This window comes from Chaetodon trifascialis, chromosome 7 (assembly GCF_039877785.1).
Source record: "Chaetodon trifascialis isolate fChaTrf1 chromosome 7, fChaTrf1.hap1, whole genome shotgun sequence".
NCBI lineage: Eukaryota > Metazoa > Chordata > Actinopteri > Chaetodontiformes > Chaetodontidae > Chaetodon > Chaetodon trifascialis.
Genome location: NC_092062.1, coordinates 322,677 through 348,507, shown reverse-complemented (window position 1 = coordinate 348,507; position 25,831 = coordinate 322,677). Strand labels below are relative to the sequence as shown.

Genomic DNA, 25,831 nt, shown 5'->3' with positions numbered 1-25,831 from the left:
GCATATTTTCAATAAACATCCAGACCAGACAGGTAAATTTTGCAGTTGACAGAAATCACACTCACCCGTAATGACTTCCAATTTAATAACCAACATTATCTCCAGCTGTGCAGTTGTGCACTACGACATCTATGGTCTCTGGGGGGCACAGAACAGGATTTTCTTTCCTTTTTGGCCACACTTAATTCACACCACCCCAAAATTAAACTAAAACAAAACCTACAGCCAGACACAGTAGAGTTCTTAGACGCCAGGGTTTTCTTTGGCAGCTCCAGTGACCAGAAAAAAAAATTACTGGCAACATGTTACAAACCCCGGCTCGGAGGGAAGCAACACAATTTGTGGCAGGCCATGAAACCCACAACAAAAATGTGATTTACGCCATTAAATGCAAGGCCTGCCACAAACTGTATGTGGGTGAGACGGGCAACCAATTAATTTTAAGAATCAAGCAACAAATTTTTAAAATGAACAGTGGGAACGGCACTAGCATTCTATACAGCCATTTTAAACTCCACGGCCCCCACAACTCTCAAAGTATAGGTCTGGAGAGCAACCAGCAGTGGTTCATCTATTTATGTTTTCATTTTACGTTTTTTACTTTACATGCTGGATTGATTGAATTTTTAAAGCGCCTTATATTGTGTTTTAAAATTTAAACTAATAGCACTTATTTTATGATTTAAAGCACATTTTATCCTTTCTATTTATTTCTTATATTTACTTTACATTTTAATATTTTTTGTGTCCTTGCATGATCTTAATAACATGTACATCGATATATGTATATGTGTGAGTGTGTGTCTTATTCTTGCGCCTATTCCTTTAATCAATTCAGTATTTTAAGATATTATTTATTTATTTATATTTTCCTATTAAATTATTAAAAAAAATATCTTCCGGACAATAAACAGTCATTTTATCATATTCCTCTGAAAAAATCCTGTGGCTGAAACATCCTTTTAAATTTTATTCTAGAAAGGGTGAGATGGGTTTTAATTAGTGCTGTCAAAAATATCACGTTATTAACGCGTTAACGCAAATCAATTTTAATGGCGTCATTTTTTTTTTATCGCAAGATTAACGCTTTTTGTGACCTAGTGAACTTGTAGTTTTTTATAAGCTGTGGCCACTACTAGTAACGTAAAAAAAAAACCCCAACAGGATCCGGTTGTAAACTGGAAATTAAACTATAGGCACGCCCCACGCACATGTTTGGTTTTGCCTGCTCGCTAGCTTAAGAGTGGCTACCGGTGTGGATGGGCGCGAAACGCCGAAATGGATGCGAACGAGATTCTGAATGGAAAGTTTAGTTTCAAAAAGTTGCCAGATGGGTCGACTGACAAGACCAAAGTTATCTGTGTGTATTAGCGGTGTGAACTGAATTATCAGCGTAGCACATCCAGTCTGAAATACCACTTGATGGCCAAACACACGGCGTATGCGAATTCTCCGCCACCTCCGTGTCAAAACCAGGCGACAACGGACGGCTTTCGGCAGAGGCATATGGATGCTGTTATGTTCAAAGGAAACTTAAGAAAGGAAAGTTTAAGCCATGGTTTAACTGATAAAAAAGTGTGTGTGTGTGTGTGTGTGTGTGTGTGTGTGTGTGTGTGTGTGTACATATTTGTGTGTGCGCGCCTGTTTCTTTAATCAATCCAGTATTTTATGATTAGATTTATAACCTCCTATTAAATTATTTATATTTATATTCCCTTGATAACAAACAGTCATTTTAACATACTCTTTCTGTAACTCCTGGGGATGAAAAGTTTTTCTAAACAAAATGGTTATCCTAGAAGAGAATGGTTTTAATTCAGCCACATTACATTCTTGCTGCCCAACCGCCTTGGAAGGATCTTAAAACTAATACAGCAGTCCTACCCTATTTTATCAGTCTATTTTACTTTATTTTATTCAGCCTATTCTTTTACTGACACAAACACTGCATGAAAAACCACATTTTCGACCCGTAAATCCCCGCGAATTTCGTTGATTTTCGGCGATTTACGGCAAGTTTACGGGGAACTTCGCCGGCTCCGAAAATCGTCGGAAACGAACCATCTGTCGGCGGGGGACGGGGTTAATCGCGCCTTCGCGAAGGTGCCAATAGCTCTAATTAGCACATGAATGCTACCAGCGTTGATCTACTCAGGCTGGCCTGCTGACTTCACAAACAACCATTGGATGATTCCACAGGTATTTTAAAAGGAAACCATCATGTGATTGGATAGCAACTCCAATCACATGAGTGAGTGATCATGTGATTGGATGACAACACTGCTGCTATTGGTCATCTGTATGCCACAAATAATAATAATAATAATAAATACATATTAAATTAAATACTATATAATAAATTAATATATTAAAAATTGTTATTATATTGTTATATATATATATAAAATATAAATGATATATATATTTTATTTGATTGATGATTCATTGATTTATTTGGCGATCCACCTTCTACACTACCACACAGTAGAACACAAAGAACACAGCTGACAGAAACATTTTGAAAAGAAGTCTTTAATGAAATCGTGACAAACACATTAACAAGGATCAACCAAGTAAAATCAATGACTACTGGGGAAAAAAAGCAAGGAAATGTGCAGAGGGGTTCACTGATAAGAGTCTGGGTTGGGCCATGCTGCTGGTCGATGGTGCATGAAAAAGAGTCTAAGGCCTTTGGAAATGCTTCTTTGCTGCCTCTGGGTCATACTGAGTTGGCGCCTGTCGCTTTGAAGGGGACCCGATGCGAAGCCTCTTGTGGTGTGTCGCCACATACTTTGGGTTGCTCTCCAGCCGCTCTTGCAGTGTCTGGCAGAGTTTGGAGAGCTAGGACACTCCTTCTTGCTTCCAGCAGCTATAAATACAGGTATTAATATAATATTAGTATTACTAAGAAACAATAACACATGATAACATATGTGAGCATGTTTGTCAAAAACAATGCAGCTAATAAATAAAATTCAGCCCATTTTTACATTGTTGTGAAAATAAAGCGGCATTCATGGGACTCTTACCCGCTTCCTTCTTTGTCTGCTGTGAGCTGAAATCTTCACAGCTGCTGCCTGAACTGAAAGAGCTGGATGGGCATACCTGAAGCTCCTCCACACCGTCTCATAATATGTCTTACAGGCCGCTGGAAGAATATATATATTGGTTTGAAATAATTAAGGCAGGCTTCAGTAAAAACAACAACAAGAAACAACAGAAAGGGTTTAAAAGACTGCTGTCCACATCATCCATGTCTGGACTCCCAGTTCAAGTCGCCATCAAATATGACGTCACCGTTTCGTTGTGGGGCGAGTTTAGTCTGTAAAACGCAAAAAGTACAAACAGGTCATGCAACGTTTACATTTACTTATATTCTGCAGAATATTTCCTGTGTATTTTATTAACTTACCCCTGCTCAGGTTCATATCGCCTGTCGTGTCCGTCACTATTGTGCAGACGTCGCACCTTTTCCTTTAAAATACAAAATACATTGTAATTTTAAATGTAACGTGAACGATTACCAAACGTTCGGAACGTAGTGCAATAAGAATAATAAAGGTTTGGCGCCCTAAAAACTGCACAATGTGGTACTAAATGCTAACGTTACTTACGTAACTTACGCACCCGTCTCTTCGTCTCCGCAGCTGCAGTTCGGTCGGGGCTGCTCCTCCAGAGCGAGCAGTCTGGCTTTTTTCACGGCCATTCTCCTCGCCAACTGCGCCATCAGCTGCGTTAGCAGCCGAGACAATCCACTGAAGGCGCTGAGCAGTTGTTTGGACTTTCTGGATATGGTCGCTCCGTAGCCAGGCCGTCCACTCGTCGCAGAGGAGTGCCTTCTGGGATGAACTGAAGACGACGTCCGGCCATTGTATGAACAGAGTTAAAGTTTAGCAGGACCCGAAACGTAACTGTTGTAATCCAAGCTCGATTCGCCTTCACAGACGCGCCGAGGTCGTTTTCTGCGGACGTCATTGCGTCAGAGGAGGCGTCCAATCATATGCGAGGTCACGCTCTCGGAATTTCTCGCGAGGCCATTTTTGTTGCGTAGAATGAAAAACATGCTGTGATTTTGTAAGGTACTCTGATTTTCTATTTTTGTACCTGAATATTTTATAAAACATGTAAACTTCTTTAAAGTGACATAATCGAAAATAAAAAAAGAAAAGTTACTTTGGTGTATTCCCTTTTTATTCCTACTTAAAGAATCATCAGTGGACTTACTCTGCTGGAATTTTGCAAGCTAATCACACAAGCATTGTTCATCTGGTATTGTGGTGGCAAAATGCGAAAAATTGTGACCAGTGTCCAAGAACTGTAGATGCTTTAATTTTCACAATTTGATTTAGCAATTTAAGTGGAAAATTAAAGACCTTTGAGAGTCAGGACACTTATCCTGTATGTAACCTATAAAATTATTTAAACACACTTTTAAATCCTCATGAAAAAAAAATCTTTGTATTCTGTAGGCACAGAACACACACATACACACACACACACACACACACACACACACACACACACACACACACACACACACACAAAATCTCAATTTGCATTTGTATAGCTTTGCAGCATTTACATTTGCATTTTAACACCTCATGGTCACAGTGGCTGAGAGAGAACTTCCACGGCAATTTACAGTGACGGAAATTGACGGAAATGTGGCTTTTCATACATTCATTCTCTGGGAGGACACGCTTTCAACCATCCTTGGACTTCACTTTAAATGGCTTTTTAAGAAGAAGCTGTCTTCCCCTTTTCCCCTGAGCCAGTGCCCACCGTAACTTCCAATTGGATGTTACGTTTTTACTTTTACATAACCAACCCCACCAGAAACATCCATCCATCCATCCATCCATCCATCCATCCATCCATCCATCCATCCATCCATCCATCTTTCTCCCGCTTATCCGGGGCCGGGTCGCGGGGGGAGCAGTCTGAGCAGGGACGCCCAGACTTCCCTTTCCCCAGACACTTCCCCCAGCTCTTACGGGGGGATCCCGAGGTGTTCCCAGGCCAGCCGAGTGACATAGTCACCCCAGCGTGTCCTGGGTCTTCCCCGGGGTCTCCTACGGGTGGGACATGCCTGGAACACCTCCCTAGGGAGGCGTCCAGGGGGCATCCGATAAAGATGCCCGAGCCACCTCAGCTGACTCCTCTCGATGTGGAGAAGCAGCGACTCTACTCTGAGCTCCTCCCGGGTGACGGAGCTCCTCACCCTATCTCTAAGGGAGTGCCCCGCCACCCTGCGGAGGAAACTCATTTCAGCCGCTTGTATCCGGGACCTCGTTCTTTCGGTCATGACCCAAAGTTCATGACCATAGGTGAGGGTAGGAACGTAGATTGACCGGTAAATCGAGAGCTTTGCCTTTCGGCTCAGCTCTTTCTTCACCACGACAGACCGGTACAGCGACCGCATTACTGCAGCCGCTGCACCGATCCGCCTGTCAATCTCACGCTCCATCCTTCCCTCACTCGTGAACAGGATCCCAAGATACTTAAACTCCTCCACTTGAGGCAGGAACTCTCCCCCAACCTGAAGGGAGCAAGCCACCTTTTTCCGGTCGAGAACCATGGCCTCGGACTTGGAGGTGCTGACTCTCATCCCAGCTGCTTCACACTCGGCTGCGAACCGCCGCAGTGCATGCTGAAGACAACATCATCTGCAAAAAGCAGGGATGAAATCTGGCGGCTCCCGAACCGAACCCACTCCGGCCCCTGGCTGCGCCTAGAAATTCTGTCCATAAAAATGATGAACAGAACCGGTGACAAAAGGCAGCCCTGCCGGAGTCCAACATGCACCGGGAACAGGTCCGACTTACTGCAGCAATGCGGACCAAGCTCCTGCTCCAGTTGTACAGGGACTGTACAGCCCTCAATAGAGGGCCTCCAACCCCATACTCCCGGAGCACCTCCCACAGAATGACGCAAGGGACACGGTTGAATGCCTTCTCCAAGTCCACAAAACACATGTGGACTGTTTGGGCAAACTCCCATGAACCCTCGAGCACCCTGTGGAGGGTATAGAGCTGGTCCAGTGTTCCACGACCAAAACGAAAACCGCATTGTTCCTCCTGAATCCGAGGTTCGACTATCGGCCGGATTCTCCTCTACAGCGGTTTGGGTCTGCCAAGTCTGTCCCGCTTCCTCCCCTGCCAGCGAATCCAACTCACCACCAGGTGGTGATCAGTTGACAGCTCAGCCCCTCTCTTTACCTGAGTGTCCAAGACATACTGCCGAAGGTCAGATGATACGACTACAAAATCGATCATTGATCTCCGGCCTAGGGTGTCCTGGTGCCGTGTGCACTGATGGACACCCTTATGCTTGAACATGGTGTTCGTTATGGACAAACTGTGACTAGCACAGAAATCCAATAACAGAACACCACTCAGGTTCAGATCAGGGAGGCCGTTCCTCCCAATCACACCCCTCCAGGTATCACTGTCGCTACCCATGTGAGCATTGAAGTCCCCCAGCAGAACAATGGAGTCCCCAGTTGGAGCACTTTCCAATACCCCTCCCAAGAACTCCAAGAGGGCCGGGTACTCTGCACTGCTGTTCGGCCCATAGGCCGAAACAACAGTGAGAGACCTATCCCTGACCCGAAGGCGCAGGGAAGCGACCCTCTCGCTCAGCGGGGAGAACTCCAACACATGGTGGCTGAGCTGGGGGGCTATAAGCAAGCCCACACCAGCTTGCTGCCTCTCACCGCAGGCAACTCCAGAGTAGAAGAGAGTCCAGCCTCTCTCAAGGAGTTGGGTTCCAGAGCCCAGACTGTGCGTGGAGGTGAGCCCGACTATCTCTAGCCGGTACCACTCAACCTCCCGCACTAGCTCAGGCTCTTTCCCCCACAGTGAGGTGACATTCCATGTCCCCATAGCCAGAGTTGTTGTCCAGGGTTTGGGTCGTCGGGGCCCCCGCCCCCGCCCACGACTGCCACCCATATCACATAGCACCGGCCCCTTATGATCCTTCCTGCGGGTGGTGGGCCTACGGGAAGGCGGGCCCACGTCGCTCCTTTGGGCTGTGCCCAGCCAGGTCCCGTGGGCAAAGACCCGGCCACCAGGCGCTCGCCAGCAAGCCCCAACCCCAGGCCTGGCTCCAGGGTGGGGCCCCGGTGACGCCAATCCGGGCGACGTACCAGAAACATTTAAGGGTAAAACGACATTTTACCTATTAATTTGAAAAATAAATGATAATAAATAAACTCTGTAATCAAAAGAATTGACATGACAACAAATGTTATCCAAAAAAATTAACTGGCATATAAGGGGTAAAAATCAAAGTGAAAAGTTAAATTGGGTAGTCTTAACAAACATCAGCTATTAATGGACAACTTTGTCACATGGTGTGAGCAGAACCATCTGAAACTAAATATGGCAAAGACTAAAGAACTGGTAGTAGACCTGAGGAGAACTAAGGCACTGGTGACCCCTGTTTCCATCCAGGGGGTCAGTGTGGACATTGTGGAGCATTACAAGTACCTGGGGGTACATACTGACAATAAACTGGACTGAGCAAAGAACACCGACGCTCTCTACAGGAAGGGCCAGAGTCGTCTCTATTTTCTGAGGCGACTGAGGTCCTTCAACATCTGCTGGATTATGCTCAAGATTTTCCATATGTCTGTGGTGGCTAGTGCTATTCTCTATGCTGTTGTGTGCTGGGGCAGCAGGCTGAGGATGGCGGACACCATCAGACTCAACAAACTTATCTGCAAGGCCAATGACGTTGTGGGGATGGAGTGTGACTCTCTGACAGTGGTGTCAAAGAAGAGGATGCTGATTAAACCACAGACTATATTGGACAACGTCTCACACCCACTTCATGATGTGCTGGTCAGGCACAAGAGTACTTTCAGTGAGAGACATCCCACCAAAATGCAAGACTGAACGACACAGGAAATCATTCCTGCCTGTGGCCATCAAACTGCACAACTCCTCCGTCTGAATGACCCTTCGACTTTTCACTGCCTGTTACATCACACATAGTGCTGTCAGGCGATTAAAAAAATTAATCTAATTAATTACAGCATTTGTAATTAATTAATCTAATTAATCGCATTTTAATCTCATATCTGCTAAAGGTCCCCAAATAAAATAATTTGAATTCTAGGACATTACAATTCACTGACATTCACATTACAGCTGGTGAATTCTTTTCATCACTGTAGTTCTCGACGGTAGCTGGAAATTAGAGTCAGATGACGCTATCTGAAACGCCTCTTTTAGGCCCTCGTCTTCCACGATTGAAATCGGCCTGCAATCAGCAGCAACCCACTTTGCGATTGAGTTTGTCAGTTTTTCTGTCGTGGCTTTGCTCATTCATTTTCCTAACTCAGCAAGTGTGGGTTGGCGGAGTGAGCTCATGGTAGCACTAGCGGCACTAGCAGCAACTACATGTTTAGCGTTTAAATGATAATTCAGGCTGGAGCTGCTACGGTGATAGGAAAATTCTTTTTCTACAAGGTACAAATCACTGCATCCTTGTTAATAGTCCCATTATTGTTCTTTTTATAAATAAACTTGCCGTTCAAAGGTCTAAGTAGGCTTGCCTTGCTCTCCGGTGTTGCATCCATGTCTGTTGTCACCCTGCTTTTGACTAGTGGTGCAGGTAGGATGCGACCTGCCGCTGCAGCCTACGGGTCACTCAAAGGGCCAAATTTAAAATGCTTGCGCATTAACTTGCCACTCATGATTAATTGCGTTAATTTTTATAGCGCGTTAATTTGCAGCGTAATTAATTAATCTAATTAACACGTTAAACTGACAGCCCTAATTTATACTGATATTATACTGATACATAATTGGCCAAATTCAATTTACAAAGTACATCCTTCTGTATATACTGTGTTTATTTTTCATTTTTTCTCAGTATATATATTTTGTTTTATATTTTGTTGTATGTTTTGTTTTCTATATATTCTCAGTATAAATACTTTTTTTTAACTTCTTTTATATATTTTATATATATATATATGTTCCCATAAGGAAGGTGAGTCCCCACAATGTGACTGTTTAAACAGATTTATATCCCCACAACATGAGTAACATATGTCCACACACACACACACACACACACACACACACACACACACACACACACACACACACACACACACACACACACACACACACACTGCATTTTAATGTTAACATTGTTATTTAATTAAAAAAAAAAAAAGGTTTAACTCTCTTTTTTAAGATCTCATTTAGCCAGTGGGACAAAAGTCACAATTTCTTGAGATTTCAATCATTAGATAACCCAATCATCACAAACATATGCACACATTTTCCATAGTTTATTTATTACTGGTTCATACATGGGAACTCTCTATTTAACATATATTTCCTATAGGTAATGTATGATAACAGATGCCAGCCCCTTAACAACAGATAAAAAGGATACATTATTAAAAAATACATAATATGTAGGAAAAACAGATCATTTGTACTATCTTCTTAGAAAGGGCATACATTGCCAGACAACTCCATGAAACTATTATTAGATGACTATAGTGCTAAAAGAATTATACCTTAATCAGTCTAATATTGAGTCCAACATCTTGTCTTAAAAAAAGTGAAAAAATTCAGCCAATGTGTTGTGCTTTTTTGCTGGCAGTTTCCAGCACTGCTTTAAAATAGTTTAAACTTGATTTCGAGAATTAAGTAACTTCCCATCTTGTCATATTTCAAAATAATGACACTTTTAGAAATTTCCTGAAACAAGGGCAGAACAAATGCAACTGTGGCAGCAGTGCTGGACTTTCTATAATCCTTTTGCTGGAGTATAATCCCATTGTGGGATTTCAGATGATTACAAATAAACTTGACTTGACCCTGAATTAGCTCACACCACTGATAAGAGAAAATAATATTTAAGACTGAATATGAAACAACATAACTTATGATATGTTTGCAGTGCATAAGTTATGAAAGAAATTACTAACATACATCTCAACACTATGGGATCTATTTTCGTCCCCGCCACCGTGCAGTGGTATTTTCGTGCAGTGCAGGCAGGCACGCAGCACACTTGGTATTTCGGTAAACTGAGGCACACAGAGGTGCGCCAGGATGGGGGAGGTGTCGGCCTAATCAGCCAGCAGATTTGGATTTTTGGTCCATTTCGGTCCACATCGGCGGTGTGAAAGTGCTCGCCATCCCAGACCTGGTCAACTCTGTGCGCCAGTGGCACACTGCTGGGCAAGTGGATTTTCGTAAACCAGCGGAGTTGTGCGCCCACGTCACCAATACCTCACAGGCAGGTTTCCGCAGTGTCTGGCATTTCACTGCGATCAATAATTAGCAACAGCCACGATTCATTGCAACTATCTGAGTCAGCACATACAGCCAGGCCTAAATTTATATATTTTGATCGGTATCTCATCTGAGCACATCGCAAGCATGTTCGGCACGAGCAATGGTCACTCAACCTGACCGAATGTACACAGGTGAAACAGGCACATCTGGTGATCTGTGACTCAAATTGCCTGGTGACAAACGTGTATGCCACTTTCCCCGGGTTGGCACCTGGTGAACCTTATCCTGGCGAATTCTAGCATCCCTACAGTCTTTCAGGGGGACACCCCTCTGGATGGGTGGCTGCTAGGTGATAACGGCTATCCACTGAAAACGTGGTTGATGACGCCATATATCACACCTTCAGCAGGGTGGTTTTAATGGTGTTTTCAGCAGTGCTCGGTCAGTCATCGAACGCACATTTGGGGTTCTCACAATGCGTTTTAGATGTCTGGATCGGACAGGTGGTTCATTAACATTCGCGCTGCCACGCCCCATTGGCGAAGCGGACCTGACTTTGTGCCACGCCTCTGCCACGCTGGTAGCGGAACCGAAAATAGAGCCCTATATCTCATTACTCACCCATTGCTACAAATCTACATACATTCATCATATTATGACCATTTAGTAAATTAGTATCATATGAAACACTGAATTACAACTATATTTGCTGTTGATCTTTGGCACTATCAACATTCAAAACGTGTTCCACAATTAAGATGTGGAAACTGAGACTGAGTGAGGAAGTCTTTGCACTCTATGTGGAATGTGATGAACTTTAATCGCTTTAAGTGTCCAGAGAATTGATTGGAATCTGGCTCAGAAGTCTAACTTCCATAAGGAGAGAAAATATACAATAACATAGCCAGATGTTTTTAAAAGGAGTACAAAGGTTTATCTTTATTTCATGTCCCCATGACTCTTACTTTTTGATTTCTGATGAAAGCGGGTATTGTTCACTATAATAAAAGAGATGCTCTTGAAGTGAGAACAACTAAAAATTCTTTCAATAATGTGAGATTTGGTGAAACTAAAGAGAAAATACATTTGACCACAGATTGTGTGCCACTTTTTCCCCATATAATAAATGATAAATGATGCACTGTTGCTTTGTTCAGCTGGATAGAGATATGGAGGTGTCGAGGAAGGCAGTTGATGGTGGGTCCCTGTCATTGTCTGGTCACTAAGCAGATACTGTGTTGACAGTACACTGCCTCTTATGATGGTTTCCATGTTTCCTCTTCCTGCAGTAGACATATAGAGCTGTGAGGGGAATGCAGCTGACTGACGACACCAACAGCAGCCCGATGAAGAGTTGACCAGAGACAGGATAATCCATCACAACTGACTTACCCTAAGGAAACAATAGTTACAGTTAACCCCTGTCTTAACACATTGTCAATTTCTCAGACAATTTGGCAGAATATCAAACAATCATTTGTATAGTTGTTACAGTTGGCTTTGTCTAGTGATATTATATGTTTTTATTCTGTACTTTCCTACTGCACTTGTGTAACCTAATGTATGTCCTTCAGAACTGTGAGATAGCATGACTAGTGAAAGCCAGTTTGGATAACAAGATGCTGATGATGCTTCTTTTTTCTGTCAGTAAGGTCTGTTGTATTAGATACATGCCCAAACAGCACTCACACACAGGTTGCTTATCACATTCAAGGACAAGATGTGGACAATGGTTGGGTCTTGGTAACTGGCCAATTACATTCGGTCTCTTAAGTCAAACTTCTGTACGGGTCTGGCTCAGCCCAAGAGGATAAATGTGAATTTTTATGAGATCTGTGCTCATCCTGACGGAGTTCCTTCGAGAGCTCAGTCATTCCAAGCACAGCACTGCTATGCTTTACCTGTGACCTCAATAAATACTTCGGCTGTGATGTGAAGATTTCTCCTGACTGTTCTTGGACTTCCAACAAAAAAATCTGGGCTAATAAATATGGTGACATGACCCGAATTGCCTGACTCTGAGACTGTGTCTGATTGATGACCGCTGGAGTCGATCGGAGGAGAACTTTTTTCAGACAATTCCAGGCGCCTAAATCAAAGGTATGCATAAACCTCTTTTCTATCAGAAACTTTTGCACATTGAACTCACTAAATTAAAATTGTGTGTTTAATGCCATCCTCTGATCGCTAAAATCTTAGTAGTTTGATATTAAAAAGTAAGCTGATTATTAAACTGAATGGTCACATGTAAAGTATAAACACATAGTGTCCTCAAGTGATCCTAGTTAGAATTAAATAATCTCTGGTTGAGCGGTTGAGAGTAAAAAATAAAAAATAAACCTCCGGTTGAGCCGTTGAGAAGAAAAAAAAAAAAATCTCCGGCTAAGCTGTTGAGAGTAGAAATAATCAAAATAAACCAGCTGTTTGCTGAAAAAAAAAAATCTTCGGTTTGTTATTTTTCATGCAAATGTGGCGTGGTTTCCTACTTGATTGATATTTTACTGTGTTAGTGAAAGTGTATCGAACAGTAAAGACTGATCGAGAATTCCTGCACTGACACAGATCTCAAGTAGTTCTGTAAAAGGGGGCATTGGAATAGTTGAAAGGGGATTTGCAGTTAGGGTGTTACGGAGGTTGGTGAATTAAAATGAGTGAACAGACTGGGAGAACCCCCAGCAATCAATCACACAGAGTACTAGGCTCCGTGTAGAAGCTTCTTGATTGGGGCCTCACTCGGGCACTGTGCCATTCACCCTCTCTGAATAACACGTGTAAAAATATGTTTAATATTTAATATAGTGGCTAGATGGCAGAAGAAAGTTCCGAAAGAAGGAGAGGAGAAAGGAATGGATAGATTCGTAGATTGGACAAGGGAAATGCAAATGAGAATGAGAGAATGAGAATGTTTGAAGGATGTGAAAGCGCTCCACCAAAACCAAGCTATTTCAGTATGTTTTTGAAGCAAGCAACAGGAAGTAGGGACAAGGTGAAAGCAAAGCTATAGGAGGCAGGAAGGCTGCAGAGAGGCAAGGCAGAAAAAGTAGTAAAAAGGGCAGAATCATTTCTTGACAAATTGTCAGTGTTTTGTGGGAGAAGTTAAATTCTCCATTCAGACTCTGTCCTCTGCACAACCAAAACATCAAATGCCAGTTAAGACCTTGACTCCTCCAGAGACACAATGTACTAAGCAAAAAGATAACACACCCTTGCCAAAATATCAAATGACAAAGATTTTGTTGATATTAAAAATGCTCTGCTCACAGCCTGCTTCCCCCATGCCCCAAAGTACTCAGAGCTCTTTTCATTTGGATGTTGATGAAAAGAACTGTTTTGTGAATTCCATTCTTTTTCAAAAGGGACAGAGTAGGAGTACAACAGACAGGAGCATGTTGATGTACTATAGCTCTAAGTTACATAATGTGGAAATAGGACACCCTTTATGTATCAGATATGTAGCAGCTATAGGGAAAGCAGTGCAAAAAACATCTCACATCACCATGGGTAACCTGACTATTGTGCACACTGAACATGGAGTGAAAGCATTTCTTGACTCCAATTCATTCACACTATCAGCATGTAGAATCCAAGGCCTACAACAGCTATTTAACAACCTCATATTCATTTCACTAGTGCAGGGGCTAATATGGCCCTACAGATCTGATCTCCCTCTCTGAGCCCGGAGAGGAAGAGACTGAAGCGTAACCCGAAGCAGAAGACAAAGAAGACTGATGTTTGTATTCCTGAGCCCCTGTATACACATACTACCTGCTAATGTTTAGCACATTTCTACATCTAGTTTTTGCATACATGTAGGGGTGTGATACTTATAGTTTTTCTGTTTTTTGTACTCATTGCAGTTGTCATCAGTCAAGTGATGAAATTGAACTCTCCCAGGAAAAAGGTTCTTTTCCCAGTATCATGTTAATAGTCTTGATATAGAAGTAATGCATTAAATGTGCAATGAAGAATGCTTTGCACCAATTGGGGGAAGAACCTAAGCCAGTTCATTCATTTCTGACCTGCTTTCATGGATCAGACCTGGCACTTACTGCAACTGGGCCTTTTAAGAGCCAACATTCAATTCAATTCAATTTTATTTGTATAGCGCCAAATCACAACAGAAGTTGTCTCAGGACACTTTCCATATAGAGCTGGTCCAGACCAAGCTCTTTTATCTACAGAGAACCAACAATTCCCCCATGAGCAAGCACTTGGCAACAGTGGCGAGGAAAAACTTCCTTTTAACAGGCAGAAACCTCGGGCAGAACCAGGCTCTGGGTGGGTGGCCATCTGCCTCGACCGGTTGGGTGAGAGAGGGAGAGCAAGAGAGGGCGAGTGAGACAGACACAGACAGGCAGACAGAGAGAGACAGACAGACAGAAATGCAGTCAGAGAGAGAGAGTGAGAGAGACAGAGACAGAGACAGATAGACAGACATGCAGTCACAGTAACAGTGACAGTGGATGTAATAACAGTAGTAGCAGTTGCAGTGGATGTCAGGCAGGGCCAAGGCAGGAGACGCAGCTGAAATCCACAATCCAGATTCAGCCACTGTGGAACCTGCAAGACGACCAAGCACAGAGACTCCGGGGAAGGAGCTAGGTTAGTAACACGCCGTGGTAGGACATGAAAGCGTGCAGATGGATGCCCTAACTATAAGCTTTATCAAAAAGGAAAGTTTTAAGCCTACTCTTAAATGTAGAGACAGTGTCTGCCTCCTGGACAAAGACTGGAAGATGGTTCCACAGGAGAGGAGCTTGATAGCTAAATGCTCTGACTCTTGTTCTGCTTTTGGAGACTTTAGGAACCATAAGTAGACCTGCATTCTGGGAATGCAGTGTTCGAGTGGGGCAATAAGGTACTATGAGCTCTTTAAGATAAGAAGGTGCCTGGCCATTTATGGCTTTGTAAGTAAGGAGGAGAATTTTAAATTCTATTCTATTTATTCTATTCACCAAGTGCAAAGTGGCTAGTATTGGAGAAATATGATCTCTCTTCCTGGTTTTTGTCAGAACACGTGCTGCAGCGTACTGGAGCAACTGGAGAATATTCAGCAACGAATTTGGGAAGCCTGATAGTAAGGAATTGCAATAATCCAGTCTTGAAGTTATGAATGCATGGACTAGTTTTTCTGCATCATTTTGAGACAAAATGTGCCTGATTTTTTGCAATATTACGTAGGTGAAAAAAGGCAGTCCTTGAAAATTGTTTTACATGGGAGTGAAAGGACATGTCTTGTTCAAAGATGACTCCCAGATTCTTTACAGTGGTGATGGAGGCCAGCACAATGCCATCCATAACTGCTATGTCATCAGAAAGTGACTTTCTAAGATGTTTAGGGCCTACTACTATAACTTCAGTTTTGTCTGAGTTTAGCATCAGAAAATTGCAGATCATCCAGGTCTTTATGTCCTGAAGACATGCTTGTAGTCTAGTTAACTGACTGGTTTCTTCTGGTTTCATTGATAAATATAGCTGGGTATCATCTGCATAGCAATGAAAATTTATTGAGTGCTTCCTGATAATCTTACCTAAAGGAAGCATATATAAGGTGAATAGAATTGGTCCAAGCACAGAACCCTGCGGAACTCCATAGCTGACTTTAGTGAGCACAGACGAGTCATCATTAACGCATACAAACTGAAAGCGATCTGACAATTAGGATTTAAACCAGCTTAGCGCAGTTCCCTTAATGCCAATGAAGTGTTCCAGTGTCTGCAATAGGATGCCATGGTCAATGGTGTCAAATGCAGCACTAAGATCCAATAAGACTAGTACAGAGACAACTTTAACCAGTGCTGTCTCTGCTATGATGCACTCTAAATCCTGACTGGAAATCCTCAAATAAACTATTATTGTTTAGAAAGTCGCACAGCTGATTGGCAACTGCTTTCTCAAGAGTTTTTGAGAGAAAGGGAAGGTTAGATATCGGTCTATAGTTGGCTAAAACCCCTGGATCAAGAGTAGGCTTTTTAAGTAGCGGTTTTATCACAGCTACTTTAAAGGACTGTGGTACGTAGCCTGTTGATAAAGACAGATTGATCATGTCTAATACCGAAGTCAATACTGAGTCAATTAGAGGTAATACTTCTTTAAACAGCTTAGTCGGAATAGGATCTAAAATACAGGTTGATGATTTTGATGATGAAATTATTGAAATTAGTTGGTGAAGGTCGACAGGAGTAAAACAGTCTAAAACTGCAACAGACTGAGTAACAGTTTCTACGGTTTCTGTGTTTGAAGACAAAACAGTACCTGTTGACGGCAGGAGCTGATGAATTCTGTCTCTAATAGTTAGAATTTTCTCATTAAAGAAGCTCATGAATTCATTACTGTTCAGAGCTAAAGGAATACATGGTTCAACAGACTTATGGCCCTCTGTCAGCCTGGCTACAGTGCTGAAGAGAAACCTGGGATTGTTTTTATTTTCCTCTATTAGTGCAGAGTAATAGGCTGCCCTGGCACTGCGGAGGGCTTTCCTGTATATTTCAAGACTGTCTAGCCAGGTGAACCGAAATTTGTAGGACGCCATTTCCTTTATATTTTCCGTGAAGTTTGCTTTAATTTGTGGGTTTGAGGAGTATACCATGGAGCTAACCTCCTCTGTTTAATTTTCTTCTTTTTTATGGGAGCAACAGAGTCAAGTGTCATACGCAATACACCTGTAGAGCACGATCAACCAGGTAGTCAATCTGGGAGGGACTAACGTTAGCATAGGAATCCTCTGTTGTATTGAGACATAGCATTAAATTAAATACTGATGGGATCATATCCTTAAATTTAGCTACAGCACTATCAGACAGGAGTCTGGTATAAGAATTTTTGCCTACTGGCTGGTAGTCTGGTAATATGAATTCAAAAGTTATTAAATGATGGTCCGATAAAAGAGGATTCTGTGAGGAAACTATTAAGTCTTCGATTTCAATGCCATATGTCAGAACAAGGTCGAGGGTGTGGTTAAAACAGTGAGTCGGTTCATGTACATTCTGATGGAAGCCAACTGAGTCTAATACTGAGATAAACGCAGTGCTAAGGCTGTCATTATCAACGTCGACATGTACATTAAAGTCACCTACAATAATTACTTTATCTGCTTTAAAGACTAAACCTGATAGAAACTCCGAGAACTCAGCTATAAATTAGGAGTAAGGACCAGGAGAGCGGTATACTATAACAAATAAAACTGGCTGCACTGTTTTCCATTTTTCATGAGAAAGAGTGAGAACAAGGCTTTCAAATAAGTTATAGTCGAGTTTAGGTTTAGGGTTGATCAAAAGGCTTGAGTCAAAAATGGCTGCAACTCCACCTCCTCTGCCGCTGCCTCGAGGAATGTGAGTATTAATATGGCTCGGAGGAGTAGCTTCATTTAGGCTCACATACTCTTCAGGACACAGCCAGGACACATTCCATTATCTGGATTTCATCCAGGACTGACACAGGGGAGAAAGGACAAAGAAACTGAAAATAGGAGGACTTACGAGTTGCATCAGGCATATTGATGGTATGTACTTTAATTTATGGGTAAATGGTTAAAGTTATTTGCGACTTCAATGTTCACGGAGAAAAAGAAGAACCAGATGTACAAAGGGTAGCAAGAGGAAGAGGAGGAGACAAAGGACAAATACACAAGGGCGCATTAGCAGAACTGCCCAGACCATAATTATTCTAAACTTCTTAAATTAAAAATATCTTTCAAATCATGTGTCTCGAATCCACAGAGAACAATGCCTAAGTAGGCATTAGCATGTTTATTCTGCATCAGAATGGCAGTTACCAAATTTGTAAAGGCACCTTTCAAACAAGTATCAAAAATTCTGTTTTTGAGATACAATTCTGAAATTTACCACACTGCATCTACTAAAAGATTTTGTTATGATCCTACACACCTGTCTATTCCTAGTGTGTCCTTTTTTCATTTTCCCCAGTGTAGCGGGAAGGAGATCGCGTGAAGGCTCATGATGATCTCTCCTGACGCCGTTCCCTCAGGTGGTTGTTGATTTGGACCGCCAAATCGATGAAGGCATTCAGGTCTCGTCCTTTGTAGCAGTCTCATCCTGTGAGAGCTCAGTGAGACCGTGCAAAAACACTCTCTGCAGTGCGGTATCATTCCAGCCGGCATCGGCTGATATGGTAAGAAAGTTCACATGTAATCCGCTGGTTTACACGGTTTGATTACCCGATTTGGTTGCCCTGCATAAGCTGGAGCAGATGGCTCGAAACATTCCTGGTGTGGTTCGGCTGCCGAGAGCGCAGTCTCTCCCCTGGACCCACAGGATCTCTCCTCCGTTCTGCCTGTTTACCACTACTTAAGGGAGGTTTTAAGCAAGGAGTGTGCGCTGTCCCTTCCTCCGCACTGGCTCTATGACTGCTCCATCAACCTCCTTCCAGGCACATCTCTCCTCACTAGCCAGCTTTACAGTATGTCCCGCCCGCAGCAGGAGGTGATGGAGCAATACATTAAGGACTCCCTAGCGGCAGGTATCATTTGACTCTCATCCTCTCCCTTACGTGCTGGGTTTTTCTTCATTTCAAAGAAGGATAAGACTCTCAGGCCTTGTATTGACTTCAGAAATAACCGTCAAATATAAGGACCCTCTGCAACTCATTAATTCTGCCTTCAATTCCCTACAGGAAGCGACCATATTCTCCAAGCTAGACCTGCGCAATGCTTACCATCTATTCCACATCAGAGAGGGGGGCAAGTGAAAAACTGCTTTCAACACTCCACTTGGTCAGTTTGAGTATCTGGTCATGCCCTTCGGTCTCACTAACGCTCCCGCTGTTTTATTAATGATGTCCTGCGAAACTTCCTGAATAGGTTTGCCTTCGTCTACTTGGATTACATCCTCATTTTCTCCCATTCCCTAGAGGAACACCAAGCTCACATCCAACAGCTGCTCTCCCACCTGTTAGAGAATTGTCTCTTTGTGAAAGCTGAGAAATGTGAGTTTCACTGTGTCATTTCAGGGATTTGTCATCTAGGAGGGCAGCGTGAAGGCCAAATCCTGAAAAGATCAGGGCAGTGGAGGAGTGGTCTGTCCCAGAGACCCTTAAGGAGCTACAGCGATTTCTGGGGTTCACTAACTTCTATCATAGGTTTGTCTGGGACGACAGTAAAATAGCTGTTCCATTGACTAAGCTAACTTTGTCCAAGGTGAAGTTTAGCTGGTCAGCAGAGGCTGACAATGCTTTCCAGAGACTCAAGACGCTCCGCACCTATTCTGGTGAAACCTGACCCCGCTAAGCCAAGCCTGCTTAGGTGCACACCTGACACACATGTTACTAATTAGGCATAGAATAAAAGGGGAAAGCTCTCTCCTACCTGTTGCCAGATTGTCCTGAATCCCTGTTTTTGTGTTATTCACATGCCAAAAGTGTTCTGCCAGGAAGTTTTGGTCACCACTGTAGCCAAGTGCTTGCTCATGAGGGAACTGTTGGGTCTCTGTAAATAATGAGTATGGTTTGTATTGGCTCTATATGGAAAGTGTCCCGAGACAACTTTTTGTTGGGGGGACAGAGTTCAACAGGGTAACAGCTCTGGGGAAGAAGCTGTTCCTGTGCCTGCTCATGTGGGAACGGAGGCTCCTGAACCTCCTACCAGATGGTAGGGGGGCAAACTATCCATGGTTGCAGTGGGAGCTGTCTCTGCTGATGCTGCGTGCCCTTCTTACACACCGCTTGCGCTGGAGTTCCTTGATGGCAGTTAGCTGGGCACTGGTGATGTACTGGGCAGTTCTCATCACCTGTTGCAGGGCCATACCATACTCTCATACATTCTCATACATGACTCATACATGTTAGCGAGGGTCACATTCAGTGATCGAGGGGGTGACTCTGGCAGAGCAGCCAGAGGGCTGAAAAAGTTAGACCGCTTTATCTCTGTGGTATCATCCTGGCAATTGAAGAGGAGAAGGGACCGACCTCTATTACCCCTCACCACCGAAGCGGAAGTGGAACAATTGGGAGATGGGTCCTCTTCATCTTGGATCACATTCCTCTGTGGTTGGTGGGCTCTGGAGGCTCCAGCAGAACTACCCGAGAGTTGAGGTCAGTCTGTCACTCCTAGAGAGTTGCGATGAGTTGCTCAATAGAAGTTAGTTCACCTTTGATCTCAGATAAAGTCAGGGAGCTGACCATGTTGAAGGCGAGTTTCACCAGGAACAGCCTTTAGGATATGTCGGGTAGCCTAGGCCACGGGGGACAGGTTCAGGCCCATCTGGCTGTCAGCTGGCAGGAGTTTTCCCACGCTGTCAGAGACAGTCAGGTAGTGTCGGGTTCATAAAAAACCTCAGCGCTCACACATCCAGTGATTAAAAGACAGAATCCGGTCGGTGCCGATAAGTAAAAACAAGCAGATAGTTGAAAGTCACGTAAAACGTATAAAAGATCGGTTTAAAATCACGGTTCCGGTCAAGCGCAGGCGAGTAGATGCAGATGCCGACGCATGCGTCCCAAGTTGTGCACCTCAATCCCTGTTATGGGAGAGAGGTCTGGAGTGGAATGAGGACCATCACTAGCTTCAGAATGACCAACAACAGAGGAGGACTACACCCCTTCCCAAAGTGTTGCCTCCACAGTGTGCTTCACTGCTGATCAGGTAAGAAGACAGCTGATGAGATTCCACTCAAACAAGGCCCCAGGCCCTGATGGTGTCAGCCCCAGGGTGCTCAAAGTCTGTGCCCCCCAGCTGCGTGGAGTTCTTCACCATGTGTTCGACATGAGCCTAAGCCTTGAATGTATCAGTAAGGGTGATGAGGATGAGTACAGGGCTGCTGTGGACAACTTTGTCACATGGTGTGAGCAGAACCATCTGAAACTAAACGTGGCAAAGACTAAGGAACTGGTAGTGGACCTGAGAAAAACCAAGGCACCGGTGACCCCTGTTTCCATCCAGGAGGTCAGTGTGGACATTGTGGAGGATTACAAGTACCTGGGGGTACATATTGACAATAAACTGGACTGGGCAAAGAACACTGGCGCTCTCTACAGGAAGGGCCAGAGTCGTCTCTATTTTCTGAGGCAACTGAGGTCCCTCAACATCTGCCGGACTATGCTCAGGATTTTCTATGAGTCTGTGGTGGCTAGTGCTATTCTCTATGCTGTTGTGTGCTGGGGCAGCAGGCTGAGGATGGCGGACACCATCAGACTCAACAAACTGATCCGCAAGGCCAATGATGTTGTGGGGATGGAGTGTGACTCTCTGACAGTGGTGTCAGAGAGGAGGATGCTGACTAAGCTACGGACTATCTTGGACAACGTCTCACACTCACTTCATGATGTGCTGGTCAGACACAGAGTACTTTCAGTGAGAGACTCATCCCACCAAAATGCACGACTGACATTATATATACAGTTGTGGTCAAAAGTTTACATACACTTGTAAAGAACAGAATGTCATGGCTCTCTTGAGTTTCCAGTTATTTCTACAACTCTGATTTTTTGATTGAGTGATTGGAACAGATACTTCTTTGTCACAAAAAACATTCATGAAGTTTGGTTCTTTTATGACTTTATTATGGGTTAACAGAAAAAGTGACCAAATCTGCTGGGTCAAAAATATACATACAGCAATGCTAATATTTGGTTACATGTCCCTTGGCCATTTTCACTTCAATTAGGCGCTTTTGTAGCCATCCACAAGCTTCTGGCAAGCTTCTGGTTGAATCTTTGACCACTCCTCTTGACAGAAATGGTGCAGTTCAGTTAAATTTGTTGGCTTTCTGACATGGACTTGTTTCTTCAGCATTGTCCACATGTTGTCAATGGGGTTTAAGTCAGGACTTTGGGAAGGCCATTCTAAAACCTAAATTCTAGCCTGATTTAGCCATTCCATTACCACTTTTGATGTGTGTTTGGGGTCATTGTCCTGTTGGAACACCCAACTGCACCCAAGACCCCTGATGATTTTAGGTTATCTTGAAGAATTTGAAGGTAATCCTCCTTCTTCATTATCCCATTTACTCTCTGTAAAGCACCAGTTCCATTGGCAGCAAAACAGCCCCACAGCATAATACTACCACCACCGTGCTTGACGGTAGGCATGGTGTTCTTGGGGTTAAAGGCCTCACCTTTTCTCCTCCAAACATATTGCTGGGCACTGTGGCCAAACAGCTCGATTTTTGTTTCGTCTGACCACAGAACTTTCCTCCAGAAGGTCTTGCCTTTGTCCATGTGATTAGCAGCAAACTTCAGTCGAGCCTTAAGGTGCCGCTTTTGGAGCAAGGGCTTCCTTCTTGCACGGCAGCCTCTCAGTCCATGGCGATGCAAAACACGCTTGACTGTGGACACTGCCACCTGTGTTCCAGCAGCTTCTAATTCTTGGCAGATCTGCATTTTGGTGGTTCTTGGTTGACTCTTCACCCTCCTGACCAATTTTCTCTCAGCAGCAGGTGATAGCTTGCATTTTCTTCCTGATCGTGGCAGTGACAAAACAGTGCCATGCACTTTATACTTACAAACAACTGTTTGCACTGTTACTCTTGGGACCTGCAGCTGCTTTGACATGGCTCCAAGTGACTTTCCTGACTTGTTCAAGTCAATGATTCGCTTTTTCAGATCCATGCTGAGCTCCTTTGACTTTCCCATTGTAGCGTTTGTGGGCGTTTGTATCCAATGAGCCCTATTTAAATGGCCTCAAAGAAGTCACCAGCTGTAGTCACTCATAATTACTCACAAGAAGTTAAGAGGCCATGCTATGAAGCTCATTTCATTGACACAACTTTCTAAGTCACCAAAATTGCTAATTCATGTTGCTGTATGTATATTTTTGACCCAGCAGATTTGGTCACTTTTTCTGTTAACCCATAAAGTCATAAAAGAACCAAACTTCATGAATGTTTTTGTGACAAAGAAGTATCTATCCAATCACCCTATCAGAGAAAAATCAGAGTTGCAGAAATAACTGGAAACTCAAGAGAGCCATGACATTATGTTCTTTACAAGTGTATGTAAACTTTTGACCACAACTGTATAATGTCAGTCACCAAAGTCAGTCACCAAAATGCACGACTGACATTATATATATAATGCACGACTGACATTATATATATAAAGTCAGACGTGCATTTTGGTGGGATGAGTCTCTCACTGAAAGTACTCTGTGTCTGACCAGCACATCATGAAGTGGGTGTGAGACGTTGTCCAAGATAGTCCGTAGCTTAGTCAGCATCCTCCTCTCTGACACCACTGTCAGAGAGTCACACTCCATCCCCACAACATCATTGGCCTTGCGGATCAGGGCCAATAGATATATATATTATTTATTCTTGTAAGGAGCACCTGCCTGTAATGAAAAGTATTTCTGATTCTGATTCTGTAAAGGAGAAGGAAAAAGCCACAGCTCACCAGCTCTTTGTCCCATGCTTGATAGGTGGGTGTCCCTCCCTGAATGTATTTGACGATGTAGAATATGAAGAGGATGATAAGGAGAAGGGGACTAGTTCCTGCCCACATGATTTTCCAGTACCAGTTGGGACGATGACCGAGCATGTCTTCTATGTCTTTTTCAAACCTAAAATGAGTAGATAACATTAAAATCCCAAGTTATTTGATAGAGTTTGCCAGAGCATTGCTGGTTAATTTATACTCCATGCATGTGGCTCAAACAAAAGCAGAACTGGTTGCATATACACTTCCACACACAAATACACAAACCTTTTAATTCCATAGATGTAACTGACACTCAAGACTTCAATGAGGACAATGAACAGTAGGGAGAATGTTGCTCCATATTCGTTGAACATTGTAAACCAGTAATTCCCTGATGTAGTGGTGAAGCCAAGGCCAAGCAGCAGACAAAACAAACACACTAAACCTGCATGCAAAACAAACACAACAACAACAAAGCATTTGTTTGCTGATATCTATTACTTTACAATCAGTAAGTCTTTACATTCACAACATATCAACACATACTGTACTACATTGCAGGAGACAATATACAGTGTTGTAACAGGACTTTTTTTTATGTGAGAACAAGGACATAATTTCCACTGGAGATGGAGGGGACATCTCCCCCCTTCTATTTTATTTTTTAGCTTCACTTATTTTCACATCTTCCAAGTGTTTTTGAACACTGTCCTCCACCATAGTCATATTTAGCCACTCAAAGCAATGAACTTAAGAAGAGCCAGTGGAGCCCGGAGCGCTTCGTGAACTTTCTTTGCTCTAGGTTATGGAGGCATGAACTCTGTGGAAACAACTTTCCTCTTTAAGAACAACAAAGTCCATCTCATCCCTGCTCAGCTCTTCTCTGAGCGATGTTCCAAAGGAATCATCCTTCCATTAAACATTAGTAAAACTCATCAGTGAACGCAATTTAGTATCTGGTTACTATTGTTCAATTAGTAGCCTAATAATTATAAATCATTAAGTAATTATAAATTATAATTACCGGTTTCTTGTTTTGTTCACGCTCACTCACTTAAACAAAATCAAACATGTTCCTCTAAGGCAGAGTTTCCCAACCTTTTTAAGCCATGGCACATATTTTACATTAGAAAAATCACAAGGCAAACCACCAAACAAAAATGTCACAAAAAGTATATTTATTGAAATATAATAAAAATCTTGTCTCAATTTACTCAATTTACATACTCAGTGTGAAACCTGGGCCTGTTTAGTTGAACACAAAGCTGATATTCTTGCAGGAAATGAAGACAGACACACGGGAAGATTTCACCTGCTCTAAGCCTTAGAGCACCAATCAGGTAAAATTGGATAATCTTCCACGGCACACTTAAGTGCCACGGCACAGTGGTTGGGAAACACACTCGGTGCACTACCACGCACTACTACTAGCACAGAGAAAAACTAGTATTATGAAACTGGTGCTAATGCAGGGCTTAACAGAAAACTAACTTCAAATATTCCCTCATTGAAGAGGGATACATTTGAAGCTACTCTTTAATAAATGTGTGTAGACAGGATACCTGTCTGATTTTACTTAAAACCAGTATGAATAGCACCAATATGGTACAATATAATAGTTTACTGGGACTATAACCACCAGCACAGGCTGATGGCCACAAGGGTGATAGTGGCAACATTTTCCATCAATATCACAATATCTGAATCTTACCATTTAACAACTCGTTGCTCATGTTGGACACAACTTTGAAGTCTTTGAGTGGGGTGATGATGGCCGTGACATTGCCAAGCATGCTGCCCATTCCCAACAGCAAGAGCATGGCAAAGTACAGCACTGACCAAAGCTGGGACAATGGCATATTCTTAATGGCCTCACTGTACACTATGAAGGCCAGACCTGTCCCCTCTACTGCCTGAAACAGATGAGAGAGAGAGACTGAAATGGAAACTTAATTAGCCATTGACCCATTTTGACTTGGTCTCTTAAAAAAAATGAATGAATGAAGTTGATAGTAGCCGAAGTGATTAGGTGAGGGAAAGATTTGCCACTCATCACTTGAAACACATTAAAGTATTACATTTTGTCCAGTGGTACTGCTGTCAGTGAACAAATCAGTCTGTCTGATTCTGTCTGCTTTCCATGGTTTTATCTTGATCAAAATCTGTATTAATACAGATTTTGAAAGTACTGGTAA

The 25,831-nt window shown here is 43.0% G+C and overlaps 1 protein-coding gene across 1 annotated transcript in view; it reads right to left on the bottom strand.

The window, feature by feature from the left end:
- Positions 1 to 9,194: 9,194 nt before the first annotated feature.
- The window catches only part of LOC139333606 (sodium- and chloride-dependent transporter XTRP3-like), a 35,168-nt gene continuing 18,531 nt past the window's right edge, over positions 9,195 to 25,831 (bottom strand). The window contains exons 8-11 of the mRNA XM_070966144.1: positions 25,348 to 25,549; positions 23,922 to 24,081; positions 23,613 to 23,778; positions 9,195 to 11,661 (exon numbers count right to left, since the gene is read on the bottom strand). Coding sequence (XP_070822245.1) covers positions 11,491 to 11,661; positions 23,613 to 23,778; positions 23,922 to 24,081; positions 25,348 to 25,549 — 699 coding nt within the window. The 3' untranslated portion in view covers positions 9,195 to 11,490. The remainder of the gene's footprint in view (positions 11,662 to 23,612; positions 23,779 to 23,921; positions 24,082 to 25,347; positions 25,550 to 25,831) is intronic.